General features: G+C 48.4%; 1 protein-coding gene across 1 annotated transcript; it reads right to left on the reverse strand.

Annotated features, from left to right (window-relative positions):
* Positions 1-2,965: 2,965 nt before the first annotated feature.
* Positions 2,966-16,627, reverse strand: ASGR2 (asialoglycoprotein receptor 2). The gene is made up of 8 exons (XM_082440495.1): positions 16,515-16,627; positions 11,828-11,947; positions 11,533-11,628; positions 10,789-10,860; positions 10,583-10,669; positions 10,342-10,487; positions 3,645-3,751; positions 2,966-3,393 (listed from the first exon to the last, which is right to left on the reverse strand). Exons 1-8 carry the CDS (start codon positions 16,579-16,581, stop codon positions 3,237-3,239), a joined length of 852 nt encoding a protein of 283 aa, XP_082296621.1. The 5' UTR covers positions 16,582-16,627; the 3' UTR covers positions 2,966-3,236.
* Positions 16,628-17,813: the final 1,186 nt, after the last annotated feature.

Here is a 17,813-nt window from a genome sequence, read left to right on the forward strand (position 1 = left end):
AATTCCATATTTCCACAAACGACCAATCAAGCTATCCAAAAAAGTCCCTTCCTTTTCCAGGAAGCTACTGGAGGGGATGCTTCAATAAAACAAGGGGATAAACCAAGAAAGAACACACGGATCCAGGGAAGAGAGGATCCAGCCCAGGAGAGAGAGGTGGTCCAGGGGTTTCCCAGGACTATAGGGAAGTCCCAAGAAAACTGCTGGCAGGGGAAGGTGTGTGTGGGGGGGGAATGGGGGAGGGGAAGGTACAAAAGTGGATCAACAGGAAGCCTAAGGGAGCTTGAGCTCGAGGCCCGATCGTGGGCCCCTTACATGGTACCCGAGGCCATGATCAGAAGTTTCTGTCAATTATAAAAACAAATAACTGACTATAACCAGTTAAGATGACCACGTCACTTTTCACTCCGACTTCTCCTTCACATTTCCCTCTGTGTCAGGTGGCCTTTTTTTTTAATCCAACTAAGAAGTTGGGTTGGAAATACGGGTTTGGCTGGAGTGGAGAGGGACCCTGCTATGTGCTTTGCAGTCACATCATTCATCCTTAGGGCTGGCTCACCTTCCCAGGCATGGCTTTCACGGGCACTGTTGGCATCCACTGTGTAGACTCACTTGGGGGTGACATGAAGGTGGGCCATGAGCTTCCCTGAAGCACTGACATCAGTAGTAAAGAAGAAACATGCTAGAGGAAACCCTCAATTATCCTTCTCTTCTCTCTGTGGAAAGTCACCTTACAACACCTTTGTCACATGCAGAAGTAAACAATAAGTATGCAGCCCAAAAGTGTGGGGGAAAATGGATTTCACAGGTGTGTTGGAAGATTATTAAAAATATTATATCAGTTTTCTGTATTTTGTGATGTTTATGGTAGCTTTCAGCTTTTTTTTTCTAACTTAAGTAAATAGTCATTTTTATACTTAATTTTGTATTCATAATTTTGTATTTTTTCCTAAGGAGGCCTCTCCAAAATTGTGTACATTTCAGGCCCCATAAAACTTGGAATCACCCTGGTGGCTCTAGGAAAAAACTAAAACTGAAGTGTTGGCTATGTGACCAGTTTGCACGTGCAGAAAATTATGTTGTCAGCCTTTTTACAGTTAAGGAAGACTCTGCAATTGGTTCAAAGAATATGAAGCAAATTTTTCAACTATTAACTTCAGAAGAAACAAAAGTTGTGCAAGAAAGGAAATGTAATCAGATTATACTACTTGGTTCAGCAGTTAACAATATTGACACAGCCATAACCGACACAGATTCTGAATTAGGATTTAAGCAAAAATTGTTATAGACTAAATTGGAAAACTGTGCCCATCTACGTGATAAAAAGTGACTAAATAATGTCTACAACTGATAAAGAGATATCAGTTTGTGCATATTATTTAGAAGTACAAATGTCAACATTAAGGGAAACAGCTAAAACACTAAAAGTGGTTTCTCTAAGCAGCAGGAGTGGCTGAAGGAAACAGTTCCTGTAACTGCTTCTATCCCTACAAGACTTTAAATTGTATGTATTATTTGTCATAATTTTTTAATTTAATGCCAATTACATACATTTTGAAGGAAAAGTCCTAGAAAAATTTGCAGCTAAAAACTGGGAAGTCTTGACCCAGCACAAGCTTAGAAGCAAAAATTGCTTGAAACAGTATATGTGAAAACAAACAAAAATAGCAATTACTCACCCACCACAGAGAATGATTAAATAATATATGGCACATCCATACTTTGGAATTCTCTACCCCTGCTAAATTCAGTGAAGTAAAACCTCTCAGGAAATAGCATAGATTGGATCAATGAGACACTGGAGAGTGAAAAAACAAGCTACTTAATGACATGTAGTATCACATATATGCACATACACAGGAAACATCCTGACAGGAACCCTGTAATGGTTCATTTTTATGTGTCAACTTGACTGGGGCACAGGGTGCCCAGATAGTTGGTCCAACATTATTCTGAGTGTGTCTGTGAGAGTGTTTTGGATGAGACGAACATTTGAATTGGGAAAGCAGATTGCCCTCCCTAATGCGGGTGGGCCTCACCCCATCAGTTGAAGCCAAGAATAGAACAAGAAGGCTGAGTCCTCTCATGAGTAAGAGAGAGTTCTTCCTGCCTGACCCTCTCCAAACTGGCACATGGAAACATTGGCTCTTCCTGGGTCTTGAGCCTTCAGACTCAGACGGGAACCTTGGGGCTCTTCAGCTCACCTGCAGAACTCGGGAGTTGTCAGCCTACATAATCACATGAGCCAATATATCTCCTATTGGTACATATACATCCTATTGGTTCTGTTTCTTTGGAGACCCTTGTCTAATACAATATCGATGAAATTGTTAACTCTGCGGAGAAGTGGGAAGGGTGAGGGGAGGAGACTCCCTGTGTGTGTGTGTGTGTGTGTGTGTGTGTGTGTGTGTGTGTGTGTGAAACATTTTTAACTACTAGTATATATTACTTTTGTAATAAAAATAAAACCAAAAAATCTAATTGACTACAGACTCTTAAGGTCAGTTTCAGAATGATCTTGGAAGGTGCAGTTTACCCACTGTGTAGACTGTTGGAGACACCGTGTGCTGGAGACACGTCTAGGTCTGTCTGGGGTCATACCAATCCTCCTTCTCTTAGCACACCTTTGTCACTGACCTTCGCCAGCCCAGTTCACAGTTCCCAGGCTGACAGTGGAGCAGGGGTGTTTCCTGGAACCTCTTCTGGAGGGGATCCCAACTGCAGGGAACCACTCAGGGTGTGGGCAGACCCTCCAGCCCCAGCCCATCCAGTTCCCGGCCCCCACCAGTGCCTTCCACGGGGCCTTCCTCTGTTTCAATCCTCTTCCCTCCCTTCCCTGACCCGTGTCTTCAAGATTAGGTGTCAAGCACAGCCGTCTAGCACTTAAGCTTTCTCTCCTCCAGACCCTCTCCCTCCGTCTTCTTTGTATCCTACACTTCCCAGTTCCAAATAACCAATCCACGCAGAGTTTCAAGTATCTGTCTTTTTCCTACTCCATTGAGGAGGCCGAAAATTATAATAGTAATTACAGTGACTTTCAGAAGGAGGCGGGATCTCAGTCTCCCCAGGGTCTAAGCTTCTTCAACCACCCCCTTCTATGTCTCCTCAACCCCTCCCCACGCCTCTGAGGACTCTCTTCTTCCTTTCTTCAAAATGCCCAGTGGACGACTTGGAGGCAGGTGGGGTGCAGGTCAGAGGTCTGCTGGAGGTCAGAGGTCTGCTGGAGGTCAGGACACCTAGATGGTGATGTTCCGTTTTATCTCACACACCCAGCGTTTCACTTGCTGGCAGAAATCGTCGTTCCAGCGGCCGTCCCCCCGGATCTCAGCACAGTCCTCGCTGCCCCCCAGCTCGTGCCCCTGCCAGTCATCTGGCTGAGTGGCAGCCCAGTTCCTAGGAAGGCGGGACAGAGCTCAGCTCTGGACGCCCCCTCATCCCAGCAACCCTCATCCCCACCTCAGAAACGCGTGGCCTTGGGGGGCTCGGGGAGCAGCAGCTGCAGCCTTGGGGTCTGGGAGTCTGGGGGGCGGGGAATGGCTGGAGAATCTGGTCCCTGAGGGACGAGTGGGAGTGTACTGGGGGAAGAGACCAGATGGCCGTCCCCAGGCCAAACTAACAGGGAGAGAGGAGGAGAAGCCACTTACTTATAATTGTGCCTATAGTCTGTACCATCCACCCATCTCCAGGAGCCATCACTGTCAGTGAGGCCTATCCAGGTTTGAAAGGGGTTCGTGTGTTGTGCAATGAATTTCTGGAAAACAGGCAGAGGGAAGTTTCTAGTCCCTTGTACTTCCAGGCAGGCATCAGCGACGGTTCCCTCAGCCCTCCCCAGCCTGATCTGCTGCCACCTTGAAGCATCCACTCCCAACACTAGTTCCTTGCTTTTACTTCTGCAACCATAGCTAGCATTTAGTGAATATTTACTGGGCTAAACCTCGCACTAAGTGCTTTACAAGGATTATTTTATTTAAATCTCATAAAGCCCTCTAACTTGGGCGCCCTAATGATTCACACTTTACACGTGAGGTCAAGGAACTCACGGTAGTCGTGGAGCCCAGAGCATCAGTCCAGTGCCTGAGTTCGTGACCCCTGCCCCCTGACCTGGCCTCCCGTTTTATTCCTAACGCACGGCTGCTAGACTCAGATTCTAGGCTTCTCCTTGTCTTCTGCCCACAGCCTCAAACTCTTGGATCCTGACCCCGGTCCCTGCTGCCCCCATGGGCCCCAGTGACCCATTAAGGATCTCGGTTTCACTCGCCTCTCACGTACACTTATCTGCTCCTGCTTCTATGTATAGCTGTCATTTCTGTTGTTTTCCAGGCCCCAGAGCTTCCAAGCTTGGACCCACTGCCCAGAGCCCTGTTATGACTTGGCTACATGGAGTCTGGCAGTCTGGCTGAAAATACGAAGATGCCCTGTGTGCGGGCGGCGGCCCAGTCATCCAGCTGGCAAGGGCTGGGACAAAAGTGGTCTTTGAGATAGCTTGCCAGGGTTCATGCACACCTCCTAGGACAACAGACATCCGAGCAGCTTTCTCTTATAGATATGGCTCTTTCTGGGAACTTAAGTCCCCTGGTTTGGGAGGGCAGCAGAGGGAGGGTGTGATCACCTTGTTTTATGAAGGGAACAGAAGGATGGGTGACCAACATGCACGTGTAGCAGTTCCCTTGGACAGCATATGAAAGGTCTCCAACTGCATTTGGAGGAAAATTTCCTAATTCCACTCTCATGTCCTAGAGACCCAACTAAGATTGCAGTTAGTCACCTCATCTAAAGGCAGGTACAGTAGCACCTTTGAATTCTAGAATCCTGCAAATAGGTCAACATCCTGCACATGAAGGGACAGCCCTCAGAGGCTGGTAGGGCTGCTCCCCAAAATCAAGGGAGTCAACAGAGCTGGAGGGAAAGTGACTGGAGACAAGATATTCTATTCGCTGCTGCCCCCTGCCCCAGTCCCCTCTTCCCATCACCACAAGAAGCTGAATAACTGAACAAAGAATACAAATCATCAGTATCCAGCCCTCTGTGTTGAAGACTGAGGGGAGGAAAGAAATAGTGCCAGATGATCGAAGAAGACAGTCCAGAAGAACGCATCTGCCCTGTTCACGAGTAAATAACAGGCAAGAAAGAATTCAGCCCGTTCAAAGAAGTTGCACAGGGGAGTATTATCATGGAACTTGTACAAAAATAAAGAGGATGGAAAGGAAGAGGAGGAAGAAAAAAGCACTGTGATATCAAAAGAGAGGTGAAAAATATACTTTGTAAAGAAGGCATGTTTCAAAACATAAGAGGATATTGGAGAACAACTTACATCCTCAAAAACATTAAAGAGGAGATGAACGACATAAAAATATGAAACAATATATCAAAGAAGAAAGATAACAATGAAAAGTAAAGGGAAGAAATTGAAGAGAAAATTCTGAAGTACATTAAAAACAAAAAAACCCAGCAATTCAGCAAAAAACCAAGCCTGAGATACAAAAGATAGGCTTGAGAAAAGAACCCAGAATACAGAGGAAAAGACAGAAAGATAGAAGTAAATAGCAACAAGATGATGGCTATGGGGGCAGACAATGGAGATCATTTTGGATGATGTGCTCCAGAGGAAAAGAGAACAAATGGTCAAGAAAAAATTTTCAAACACAGGGCTTAAGAAAATCTTCCAAAATGTTAGAAAACCTAACTTTATGTGTTAAAAGGACTCTCCTGGCCTCAGAGTAAAAATACAGAGAGAATGAGCAATACTGAGATATATCTGGACGAGGTTAATGAAATTCAAAGATAGAAAAGACTCCAACTATTCGTGCAAACATTTAAGGAATGTGGGAGAGAAACGAACAAGGCATTATAAACTTCAAAGTTGCTAAGAGACTAGATCTTGATTGTTCTCAACAAAAAAAGAAATGATAATTATGTGACATGATAAAGGTGAGAGCTAACACTACTGTATTAATCATATTGCAATATGTAAATGTATCAAACCAGCATGCTGTACACCTCAAACTTACACAGTGTTAAATGTCAATGATATCTCAATTTTAAAAATGAGAAAAGAGTGAGGCATGTGAAGGTGTGCTGGTTTCCTCATCTTTCATACGGAAAGTTATATAAACTCTTTTATTGTTTGAAGCCAATAAGTTTCAGCCCATCATTTAAAGTTATGACAGTAATTACTAGTATAATGAAAAACAGGCTACAACTAGTCCAAAATAACACAGAGGAAAAAACAAAAAGAATACATCTCTGATAGCAAATGGCAGAAAACAAAAGCAGCACATAAAACGGAAAAGAAAAAGACTGGATTAAAGATATCTATCTTAAAATAAATGTAAGTGAGAGAGCCCAAAGATAAACCCACACACCTACGGCCAATTAATCTACAACAAAGGAGGCAAGAATATACAATGGAGAAAAGACAGTCTCTTCAACAAGTGGTGCTGGGAAAACTGGACAGCTACATGTAAATCAATGAAATTAGAACACTCCCCCACACCGTATACAAAAATAAACTCAAAATGGTTTAAAAACCTATATATATTGGGACTTCCTTGGTGGCACAGTGGTTAAGAATCCACCTGCCAATGCAGGGGACATGGGTTTGATCCCTGGTCTGGGAAGACCCCACATGCCGCAGAGCAACTAAGCCCGTGTGCCACATCTACTGAGCCTGTGCTCTGGAGCCCGTGAGCCACAACTACTGAAGCCGGCGCACCTAGAGCCCATGCTCTGCAACAAGAGAAGCCACTGCAATGAGAAGCCCGCACACTGCAACGAAGAGTAGCCCTCGCTTGCGGCAGCTAGAGAAAGCCCACGCACAGCAACAAAGACCCAACGCAGTCAAAAATAAATAAATAAATAAATAAACTTATTTAAAAAAAAGAACCTATGTATGACATGTCACCATAAAACTCCTAGAAGAGAACACAGACAAAATATTCTTGGACATAAATTATAGCAATATTTTCTTAGATCAGTCTCTCAAGGCAAAAGAAATAAAAGCAAAAATAAATGGGATCTAATCAAACAAAAGCTTTTGCACAGCAAAGGAAACCCTTAACAAAACAAAAAGACAGCCTATGGAAAGGGAGAAAATGTTAGCAAATGATGCAACTGACAAGGGGTTAATATCCCCAATATAAAAACAGCTCATACTGCTCAATATCGAAAAAGCAAACAACTCAATAAAAAAAATGGGCAGAAGACCTAAATAGACATTTCTCCAAAGAAGACATACAGATGGCCAACAGGCACATGAAAAGATGCTCAGTATGGCTAATTATTAGAGGAATGCAAAACAAAACCGCAATGTGGTATTACTTCACACTGGTCAGAATGGCCATCATCAAAAAGTCTACAAATAATAAGTGCTGGAGAAGGTGTGGAGAAAAGGGAACCCTCGTACCCTGTTGGTGGGAATGTAAGTTGGTGCAGCCACTATGGAAAACACTATGGAGGTTCCTTAAGAAACTAAAAATAGAGTTACCATATGATCGAGCAATCCCACCCGTGGGTATGTATCTGGAAAAGACAAAAGCTCTAATTCGAAAAGATACCTGCACCCCAATGTTCACAGCAGCACTATTTACAATAGCCAAGACATGGAAGTGACCTAAGTGCCCACTGACACTGGCTTAAGATGACTGGCTTAAGAAGCTGTGGTATATATATATATATAAAAATATTACTCAGCCATAAAAAGAATGAAATATGCCATTTGCAGCAACATGGATGGACCTAGAGATTATCATACTAAGTCAGACAAAAACAAATATTATATAATATCACTTATATGTGAATAGAAAAAATAATACAAAGGAATCTATATACAAAACAGAAACAGACTCACAAACATAGAAGACATAGAAAACAAACCTACAGTTACCAAAGGGGAAAGGGGGGCAGGGAGGGATAAATTAAGAGTATGGGGTTAACAGATACACACTACTATCCATAAAATAGATAAGCAATGAGGATTTACTGTAGAGCATAGGGAACTATGTTCAATATCTTGTAATAACCTAAAATGGAAAATAATCTGAAAAAAATATATAACTGAATCACTTTGCTATACACCTCAAACTAACCCAATATTGTGAATCATACTTCAATTAAAAAAAGAAAAAAGGGCCTTCCCTGGTGGCACAGTGGTTAAGAATCCTCCTGCCAATGCAGGGGACATGGGTTCGAGCCCTGGTCCAAGAAGATCCCACATGCCACAGAGCAACTAAGCCCGTGTGCCACAAGTACTGAGCCTGAGCTCAGAGTCCGTGAGCCACAACCACTGAGCCCGCGTGCCACAACTACTGAAGCCCAGGCACCTAGAGCCCGTGCTCCACAGCAGGAGAAGCCACCGCAATGAGAAGCCCGCTCACCGCAACAAAGAGTAGACCCCGCTCGCCGCAACTAAAGAAAGCCTGCACGCAGCAACGAAGACCCAACACAGCTAAAAATAAATAAAATAAATAATTTTTTTTTAAAAAGAAAAATAAATGTAAATGAGATACACTCACCTCTTAAAGGCAAAAAGTCTCTTACATATTCAGTTTTTAAAAACCAAAAACAGGGCTTCCCAGGTGGCGCAGTGGTTGAGAGTCTGCCTGCCGATGCAGGGGACATGGGTTCAAGCCCTGGTCTGGGAAGATCCCACATGCCGCAGAGCAACTAGGCCCGTGAGCCACGAACTACTGAGCCTGCGCGTCTGGAGCCTGTGCTCCGCAACGAGAGAGGCCGCGATAGTGAGAGGCCCGCGCACCGCGATGAGGAGTGGCCCCCGCTCTCCGCAACTAGAGAAAGCCCTTGCACAGAAACGAAGACCCAACACAGCCAAAACTAAATAAATAAATAAATTTATTTATTTAAAAAAAAAAAAAACCAAAAACAACTACACACAACCTGCAGGAGAAATACCTTAAGCTTAGCTGAACAGTAGAGTAGCATCACACGGGTGGGGCAGGGGGGAGACCTTAAAAAATCTCAGTGCCCAGGACGAATCCAAGATTAATTAAATCAGAATCTTTGAGTGTGAGACCAGGTGTCCATATGTTTTAAATTCCTCAAGAGCTTACAATATACTGCAAAGGCTGAGAATCACTCATCTATAAGAGACTCAGAAAGGTTGGAAATAAAAGGATGGGCAGAGATACATGAAGTAAATGCACACGAAAAGAAATCAAGGACCAGTCTATTCATATCACATGAAGACAAATTCAAGGCAAAAAGCATTAAACAGGACACTGACGTTCACTTCAAAATGATGAAGGTGGGGACTTCCTTGGTGGCACAGTGGATAGGACTCTGCGCTCCCAATGCCGGGAGCCCGGGTTCGATCCCTGGTCAGGGATCCCACATGCATGCCGCAACTAGGAGCCCGCCTGCCGCAACTAAGGAGCCCGAGAGCCACAACTAAGACCTGGTGCAACCAACCAAATAAAGAAATAATTTTTTTTTTTAAATGATGAACGTACAGTCCCATCCACCATGAAGTTGTAGCCGGCATGAAATTTTGTGGACCAAATCACAGACTGCTGAAATCTTAGGTTGACCCACATGAAATTGATATTTTATATGCCAATACTGATAGAATATTGGCAATTTCAACCTGATTGGTAAAGCAAGGTATGTTTGGAATCATTCTACCATGCAGAATGTGTGGCAAGTTACTTAACCTCTCTGCTCTTTAGTTCCCTCATCTCCATGCCCCGCAAAGTGGGGATAACAAGAATGCCTACCCCATAGGGTTGTGAGGATTAAAGTGGATATATAAAAGTGCCTGGCACATAGTAAGGACTCAGTAAATATAACCATTTACTTTTCCCAAAAATGCCCCACCTGTTCTAATGGGTTGGTTCTTCCCTGTGAACTTGCCATTTGGGGTTGCGGTCTGGTGATAGCATCAGGAAGGGAGACCTGGGGTGCTCTGGAGAAACCCAGTAACCCACAGCAGGTGAGTCTCTGGGAATCCCGCCCACTCTGTTCCTTTCACCCAAGGGACCATCACATGCCAAGGCCAGCACACAGCAACCAAGGACTCTCAGCGGCTCCACTGTGTTCTCCACCCAAGTCCCGGCCCTTTAGTTCATCCTGCCACATATTCTGTCTCCTGACCTGCTCCTCATCACCTGGTCACCTGGCTCCTGTCCTTTGCCCCAACTCCGGGCTGTAATCTCCCACCTCTTCGAATCAATGGCTTAGATTCCATCATGGATCTCCCAGAGCTGGGCCAGACTTCTGCTTCTGGATTCTTCCTCAGGTTAGAAAAAATAACAAAACAAGCCTGACCCAGCCTCCCAGAGTTTGCATTCACAAGGTTTCCTCCTGCCTTTGGGAAAGGTATGGTTTCACCTGTTCCTCTCTGGAGTTGATGACCACCAGGTGGGCGTCCTCCAGCTGGCAGTACTTCTCAGCCTCGGGCCAGGGCTTCCCGGAGCGAGAGAACCAGTAGCAGCTGCCTTCATAGTCCACCCAGCTCACCGGGCAGCATTCTGTGCCTGAAGGCATCGGGGGTTAGAGGGAGATGAGATCCAGCTGGACGGGACAGGCAGGGGGGACTGGAGACCCCCCCCACAGCCCGCCCGGTCCCTACCGTTGCTCTGGAGGAACGCCAGCTGACAAGCCAGCGTGCGCATATCCACCGGGAAGTGCTTCAGATGAAGCAGCAAAGTGGCATGATCTAGGGGCCAGAGTGATGACAATGGTGTGGGCAGTGGGTGTGCCCACCTACCAGGACTCCAGCATTTGGCTGGGGAAACACAACAAACACACACACACACTCAAGGGAGAGTCTCTGACCTGCTTTCAGGTCTTGCTGCTGTTTTTCCAGCTTGGCTTCCAGAGATGTCACCTTGTCACCGGCGCTGCCTCCTGAAAAAGAGGAAAGCTAAACTGTTTTCCCTCCGTTCCGCATCCCCTACATCCCTCTATCCTCACACCACTGGAGCACCAGTCTGGGCCACCATTACCTTGACGTAGGACGTTGCACGCCCCACCCACTGGTCTCCCCGACTCCGCCCACTCTTCCCGACGCTGCGCAGTGATTTTCTGAAGCGTAAACTGCGCAGGCCTGTCCACTGCTAGATCCTTCCGACGGAACCCCACTTTCTCAAAATAAAGTCTCACGAGTTAGCACGGCTTGCCTGCATGGCCCAGCCCCTACCCACCTCTCTGGCCCACACCTCCTGCCACACTGGACGCGTTTAGAGTCCCAGAATGGGCAGTGGTATTCCTCATGCCCCGGTCATCACAGACTCTGCTCTCTACCTGGCTCTAACCTCCATCCTCCACTCTAACACCTACTCATCCTTCAGGGACCCTTGGCTCAGGAATCAGCATCCTTGGAAGCCTTGCCCAGCTTCTCCGGTTGGGTTATCTGCCCCCATGTGTGCACACCCTGCCCCCAGCACCCCCCCAAACGCTCCCCTATTGCAGATCCAGCACTGGGCACGCAGAACGGAGTCCAGCAAACCCATGCTGATAAACCAACTCCTTGACCATCCAGCCCATCCCAGTCCCTCCCCTAGGGGCGTGCCCACTCACCATGGGAGCTTAGAGCCAGGATCTCCATCAAGGTGCTCGAGGAGAAGTTGCTGAAAGTTTCCTTTAGGGTCTGCAGCTCCACTTGCAGCTGTGCTCCTTGTCAGACGGAACAGGATGAAGTGGGTTGCGCTGTGTTCCATATCACCGTCCATCTGACTGTCCCCTTCCCCACCCCAGCACTGCCCCCATATTTGCCCCAGCACTGCCCCCATCTCTTCCCCTATCGTGGCTCTCATTGCCCCCAGCACTGCCCGTATCTCCTCCCCCACTGCTGCCCCACCCCTGTGACCCTTACTTTGGGACCCCATCACACAGACAGCCACCAGCAGCAGGATGTTGAAGCCCAGGACAAGCAGACTGAGGCGGAGCTTGGAGCAGAGACGCTGCAGGACAAAGGGCTGGGGAGGAGGCATCCCTGCAAGAGAAGGGGTGTCAGGACGAGGGGCATCGGAGGCAGGGGAGCTGGAGAGCCAGCGTCATGGAGCATCAGGGGAACAGAGCCTGAGGACGTACAGCCTTGTGGGGGGGGTGGCGGGAGGAAAGTAGAAGGGGGTGCTATTGGGGGAGTCAATGGGCTTTACCCCAGCGTTCATACACACACATTTGCACACTCGCACCCACAGGAACTCATGCAAACATGCACACACACACAGGTGCATATGACGCACATGCATGTGATAGTCACATCATCTGCGTGCAGAGACTTGATCTTGGACCTGGGGGTCCTAGAGGCTAGACCCTGCCTTAAAATTTGTCTGGGCCCCTCAGACAAATCCAAAACTGGGACAACCGTCCCCAATTCCACTGGGATCCTTAAGTCAGGGTCATTCCACCATGGACCACTCCCCAGGGCCCGCCCCCCAAGCCCATCCTCCCATCTCCCACCACTCAGGGGCTCCTTGCCCTCTTCCCTCCGCGCTTGCCCCCCAGAAACCTCTGTTCCACCATAAACCTTCTCCCCTTAGCACTCTATCATCTCACAGAAACCCCTCCGTCCCCCCCGACCAAGCTGAGCCCTGACCCCCCCACACACACACAATCACACACACTTTTTTCATTTCACACTCATGAGTGCACTCTCCTTAACACATTCTCACACATGCACTAAGATGCCCGTCCTCTCACACACTCTCGCACATACTACAGCACACATAACACACTCACACACATTCTCACACACCCACACGCTCTCACACTCGTGCACCCACATCTTCGCACACGCAGAGCTGGCCTCTCCCCTCCTGCCAACTCTGCAGGCTTGGCGGTGGCTGTCCCCCCCAGCCCTGGGCTCCTGCTTTTGTGTCTTCCTCCTGCGAACAGAACGCTTCCTCTTCTCCGCCTTGGACCCTGAGCCCCCTCTCTCCACACCCAAGCACCCCCTCATCCACCCAGAACTCTTGACCCCTCACACCAAGGACTGTCACCTTCTTCCATGTCAGCCACACCCAGCCTTCCTCTTGACCCAGACAGGCATGTCTCTGACAGCCCACTGCCCACTCCCCCCTCTCAGCATATCCTCCCCTTTTCCTCTCACCCCCCACAAGTCTTCCTCAATCCCCTGGGAGAGAAGCTCTCCCAGACCACAGTCTTCCCCACCCAGAGGGGACCCCATGGCTGAGCCCTGACTGCTCTCTCCAGCACCATCCACTCAGTGGGCCCTTGTCCTGCTTCCCACCCTGACCTATGACCTATAAACCCCTGACTCTGGGTCAGCTCAGCATTTATCTCTGCACCTCTACCCTGAAACCAGACCCTCCACGGCTCATCAGTTGTGCCACCAACTGGCTCTGAGGTCACAGACAAGTCATTGAACCTCTGGGCGCCTCCATTTTCTCATGTCCACTTAAATGAGGAATCTAAAAGAGTCAAACTCATAGGAATTGAGGGTAGAATGGTGGTTGCCAGGGGCTGGGGAAATGAGGAATTGCTGTTCAAGGGGTATAAAGTTTGTCATGTAAGTTGAATAAGTTCCAGAGATCTGCCGTACAACATGGTGCCCGAGCTCACAATGGGCTGCTGGGCACTTAAAAATGTGTCAAGTGGGTACATCTCATATTAGGTGTTCTTACTGCGATTTTTAAAAATTGGGATAAGAACAGTAGCTACCTGAATGGATTATTCCGAGAATGAAATTAAACATAGAAAGTGCTGCATAGGCAAGTTTGAAAGTAAAAAAAACGGGTCTAAACATGGACTCAGAGGGGCTAGATTTACCCTCCTCCCAGGAACAACCACAACAAAAGACAGATAGCTGTAAGACACAATATTTTTCGAGACACTGGGATTCAGGAAACAAAGGGCAATGATCCCTGTGGAGACAGGAAACAAACAAGGTGAGCTGTCTGATTGCCCCAGCCTCCTGCTGGGAGAAAGTTTTCAGGCCACAGGGCAGGGAGGGGAAATCCAATCAGAGCCCAGCAGACTCCCCTCCCCGAGTCAAAGAGACAGAGCTGGGAGTCTGTCTGTGGAGACCAAAGGGGTCAGAATTCACAGGACAGAGGATCAGAGAAGAGAGCTGCAGAGAGAATCCCAGAGATCTGAGGAGGGTTCCCCTCAAGCAAGCAGCTGAGTACTGATCAACACATGAGTGTAAGGAAAACTACCCAAGGCCAGGAGAAAAACAATCCAAAAGCATTAGGGAACATTGCCTGGCAGGAATAGGGCCAAGAAGAGTGCCTATTCCCACCAGCCAGACTGGAAATCTCATAACCCACAGGGCACTGGGTAGAGTACCCAAGAAGTTCCCAACCCATCTAACAAATTATGAAAGCGAACCCAAAAGGATCAAATTGACTCCAAGTTACTTAACTGCATCCCAGAACAAAGCTCATGAATATTTAGAAGAATACAAATATATCCAGTACACAACGAGGTAAAATTCACAATGTCTGGCATCCAATCAAAGATTACCAGGCATACAAAGAAGCAGGAAAACAAAACTCATAATGAGGAGGTTAATAAATCTACCAAAACTGATCCAGAACTGACACAGATGTTAGAATTAACAGACAACGACATTAAAAGTTATTGTAAAATATTCAAAAATTAAGTTGGCTATCAAAGAAGATATTTAAAAGTCCCAAGTTGAACTTCTAGACATGAAAACTACAATGTCTGGAATGAAAAATACACTAGATAGAATTAACAGACGATTAGACATGCATAAGGAAAGACCAGTGAACTTAGAGACACAGCAATAATAACTATATAAAAAGAAACACCAAGAGAAAAAAGAATCCCACCCCTCCTTCCAAAATAGAAAGACCACCAGTGAGCTGTGGGATCACTAATACATGTGTAATTGGAGTCTTGATGGAAAGGGGAGATGGGGATGCAGAAAAATTTTTTGAGGAAATAATGGCCAATATATTTCTAAGTCTTCGGAAAACTATAGGTACATAAAAGGCTGGGAAGAATGGAATGTGGTCCCTGGTAAGCAGGTGGCAGTTGTCAGCTGTTGACTTAAAAAAAATGTTCGAGTTCAGTTTTATTTGGGGCAACATGAGGACTGCAGCCCGGGAGACAGATAACTCTGAGAAACTGCCCCGAGGAGGTGAGGGGAGGAGCCAGGATATATAGGGGTTTTGCAACAAAGGGCAGGTAATTGGGAACATCAAAAGATTATTGTTAATTAAAGAAAACCAGATATCTCAAGGTAAGGAATTTAGTGCTTTTCTATCTATGGGAAGATGCAAGACTCTGGGCTCACTGAAATCATTCCTTTGATATGCACCTCAGCCATCTGGGGCCAGTGTCATGTATTTTCACATCCTGAGTTTCCTCAGGGCTCACCGCAGGGAGTGGCTGCGGTCTGATGGCTGCTAGATGGCAGGTATTCTTTTCAGCCCCGAGTTTCCTCAGGGCTCACCGGCTCACGTTGGAGGGTTGCAATCACTGATGACTGTGACATCCTTTGTTTATTGATATGGCAGGAAATATTCCATTTATAAATATTCCATTTATCACAGCCCACATGAAGGCAGCAGAGGCTGCTGGAGAGAAACGTACTGATGGTTGCACCTGCTCGGTCTCACCCTGCAATGCTGTCCACCAGGCCTTTTTTGGGTGAGCCCCCTCTCCCACGAAATCCAAAACCTCTGGACTCTCTCCAAGCCTCCTGTTTAAACACTGAATCCTCTTGTCTTCAGAAGATTCAACAATATCCAAAATCATTTTTGAGTGTTCACTACCTACCAGGCAGCACGTGGGCCCCGGGGGTGCAGAGAGGAGTAGACAGATATGGCCTCTCCGCGTGCAGCCTACTGCCTGGTGGAAAGGTCTGCCAGCCCGCTACCCCAGGAAAGAAGTGTGGTGGAAATACTTGTCCTTCCTGCTATTCCTGCCCTGCCCAGCTCCCACCCTCACCTGCAAGAGCACCTGCCCTCCCTTGGCCTGCCAGCCTCAGGACTGAGGGGTCCCTCCTCCCAGCCCAGGCTAACCAATCCTCCTCCCTGAGCTTCGAGTCCCAACCCCTCCTGGTCTCCACAGAGCTTCACTCCATCACCAGCACGCACACCTGACGCCCCTCCCCCACCCCAGCTCCAGCCCTGCAGCCTAGAATTGCTCAGATCTTTCTCACCCGAAAACCTTCTCGCAGACATTTGGAGCCTTCGGTCAAGATTTGCTAGAGAAGGATCCAGGCAGGGGGCTTGGGGTAAGTGGGAATCTTCCAGAATCTGTGTGCTCTTTCCCTCCAACACACACCTACCCACCCCACACACACACAGACACACACACGGCACACGCTACTTAGGTTGGAAGGAAGAGGGGAGACCCCTTTCTTGGGGTCCTGGGGGGTGGAGAAGGAGGGGAGGTCAGGGGACAGTCCCTGGTCACAGAGTGAATGTGACAGAGACCTCGGAGGGACAGAGGGCGACCAGGAGCTAGACCAAGGTGGAGCGAAGCCCCAGACACCAGACACTTGCCTTTCCAGAATGGATCTTCTCTCCTGGGACTGTGCCCGCGAGTGCCTGGGCCCTCACCTCTGCAAAGCTGGTGGTCGTTCTCCTCAGAGTCCAGCTGCTGGATGTCCTGAAAGTCCCTCGCCATGCTGGGTCCTGGGCTGTGGCTGGACCCGGGCTGAGGTTGGGGCTGGGGCTGAGCTCGGGGTTGATGCTGTGCTAAGATGCTAATTCAGGCGGAGGCTGATAGTAGGTCGAGGCAGCGGTTTGGGTTGGATCTGAGGTTGGCGGGAAGCGTGGGGCTGAAATACAGCTGGGTCCCATCCTTCCTCAGGAGATGCCTGGGCCTTGACATGGCCGGGAGCCTCCCCTCCATACGTTCCAAATCACCCTGCATCTTCCCATCAGCCCCCCCACTCTCTCTGAACCAGGGTCTCTTTAATCCCAGACATCCCCGGTCCTGCCTGCCTCCCGACCTCGGTTACCTGCTACAGGTTTGGAGGGCTGACTCTCCCGTCTCCCAGGCAGCCCAGGCCCCAGGGTGAAGGAGGGGCTTGAGCCTGGAGAAGTGGAGCAGGTGGTGTTCACAGAGGAAAGGAGGGAAGGGGAGGGGGCCAGTCCAGGCGAGGGCCCTGAACCCGTGTGTCTGAGTGTCCAAGTGCTTCTAACCTGGCATCTCCTGCCCCTGGGACTTTGGACGGTAAACAGAAGTGGCTGGAACTCAGGCAGAGCGTGATGGGGGCGGGGGGCAGGACTATCTCTGTCCCTCACAGAGAAGGGGTCTCTTTGGTCTGTCCGCTTTCCCCCCACAAGCAAGTCACCTCACTCCCTCATGGCACATTTGGGAGGGGGCCAGGCCAGAAGGGGCCGGGGTGCAGTTGGCTCTTCCCCCTCTGCCCCTCCCCCCTTTCACTTCCCGCCTCTGCATTTCCCAGAATTGTTGGGCAGATATCCCTGACCAGGATCAGAGGGGTCGCTTCTGTGCTCTTGCCCAATCCGGCATCTGAGCCTAGGCGCACCGCGCCGCGTCCTGCTGGGTCAGCCACCGGGCTCCCCGGCTCCGGGCCAGATGGCCTCACTCTCCAGGAGGGGAGTAAAGCCCCTCAGGGACCCAAAGTTCGAAGGAAGGAGAGAAGAGCATCCCTTCAGCAGGCAGTGGGCAGGAGGGGTTCAACCTCATAAATAAGCCCCTTCTGTGGCCCTGGCAACACAAACCTCGGTCCTCACACCCAGCCATGGGGCTGAATGATCCACAGACCTTTTCTCAGGTAACTCTCACCCCAGAAGGTGGGTCTTCTGCTGTTCCCACTTCACGGAGGAGGAAGTAGAGCCTTGGGGAGATTAAGTGACTTGACCCCGGTGGAGGTGGGTAGGGAAACT

Source organism: Balaenoptera physalus (genome assembly GCF_965194825.1).
Source record: "Balaenoptera physalus genome assembly, chromosome: 20".
Taxonomy (NCBI): domain Eukaryota; kingdom Metazoa; phylum Chordata; class Mammalia; order Artiodactyla; family Balaenopteridae; genus Balaenoptera; species Balaenoptera physalus.

Excerpts from the sequence above, each read along its gene's own strand:
- ASGR2 (XM_082440495.1), bottom strand. The coding sequence starts at position 16,581 with ATGGCGAGGGACTTTCAGGACATCCAGCAGCTGGACTCTGAGGAGAAC. Across the intron at positions 11,948-16,514 it reads CGACCACCAGCTTTGCAGAG|GGATGCCTCCTCCCCAGCCC; the intron begins GTGAGGGCCCAG and ends CTTCTCTTGCAG. Across the intron at positions 10,488-10,582 it reads GGCGTTCCTCCAGAGCAACG|GCACAGAATGCTGCCCGGTG; the intron begins GTAGGGACCGGG and ends CGATGCCTTCAG.